The 812-nt window shown below is 45.4% G+C and overlaps 1 protein-coding gene across 1 annotated transcript; it reads right to left on the reverse strand.

The window, feature by feature from the left end:
- Positions 1–301: 301 nt before the first annotated feature.
- On the reverse strand, positions 302–781 carry LOTGIDRAFT_176948 (hypothetical protein; the record flags this gene model as incomplete). The annotated part of the gene is made up of 1 exon (XM_009066776.1): positions 302–781. The coding sequence occupies one exon, from the start codon at positions 779–781 to the stop codon at positions 302–304; it is 480 nt and encodes a 159-aa protein (XP_009065024.1).
- Positions 782–812: the final 31 nt, after the last annotated feature.

Below are 812 nucleotides of genomic sequence, written 5' to 3' on the forward strand. Positions count from 1 at the left end.
TAGATATAGTAGAGAGAGAGAGAGAGAGACCTGAGTGGCCTACAACTAACTACTCTTTATACACTGACTCGCTCGCTCACTCACTCATCCATCCATTCATACAGTGCAGTGGTTGCTTTGGCCAATTTTCTGATAGTAGGGTTTTTTGGTTTGTTTATTGTTTCATTGCAAGTTTCTCAACTTAATGTGGATTGTTAATGGAAACTGACTTTTTTCACTCTTTTAAGAGAATTTGGATGGCCCTGAAAAGGGCCGTTTAGTTGGAGGTTTTTCGGCCAAGTCTAAGCTGAAGATGTTGAACTTAGGCCTTTTTAGCAGCGGTCTTTTTTTTTGGTGAAGCCTTTTTGGGTTTGACAGTTTTAACCTTTTTGGGCGTTTTCACCTTCTTGGGAGCAGCTTTTTTAGGTTTGGCAGCTGTCTTCTTGGCACCGGCGACTTTGGTCTTTTTGGGTGTAGCTGTCTTCTTGGTGGTAGTTTTCTTGGCTTTTGGCTTCTTTGGTGTAGAGGCTTTCTTGGCAGCAGGCTTCTTGGCGGCGACTTTTTTCACCTTGCTGGGTTTCTCGCTTTTGCTTTCACCGAGTTTGAAGGAACCGGCAGCCCCAGTGCCTTTCGACTGCTTCAGGGTACCAGCTTTGACGCCGTTTTTCAAAGCGTTCTTTATTCTGGAGTTAACTGCTTTCAGGTCTGTGCCGACTTTGTAGTTTGCCATGACGTACTTCANAATGGCTTGTCTGGAGGAGCCGCCCCTTTCCTTCAAGGAAGCGACTGCAGCCTTGATCATATCTACATATTTCGGGTGAGCAGCTGGCACC

Source organism: Lottia gigantea (assembly GCF_000327385.1).
Source record: "Lottia gigantea unplaced genomic scaffold LOTGIsca_7937, whole genome shotgun sequence".
In the NCBI taxonomy this organism is placed as follows: domain Eukaryota; kingdom Metazoa; phylum Mollusca; class Gastropoda; family Lottiidae; genus Lottia; species Lottia gigantea.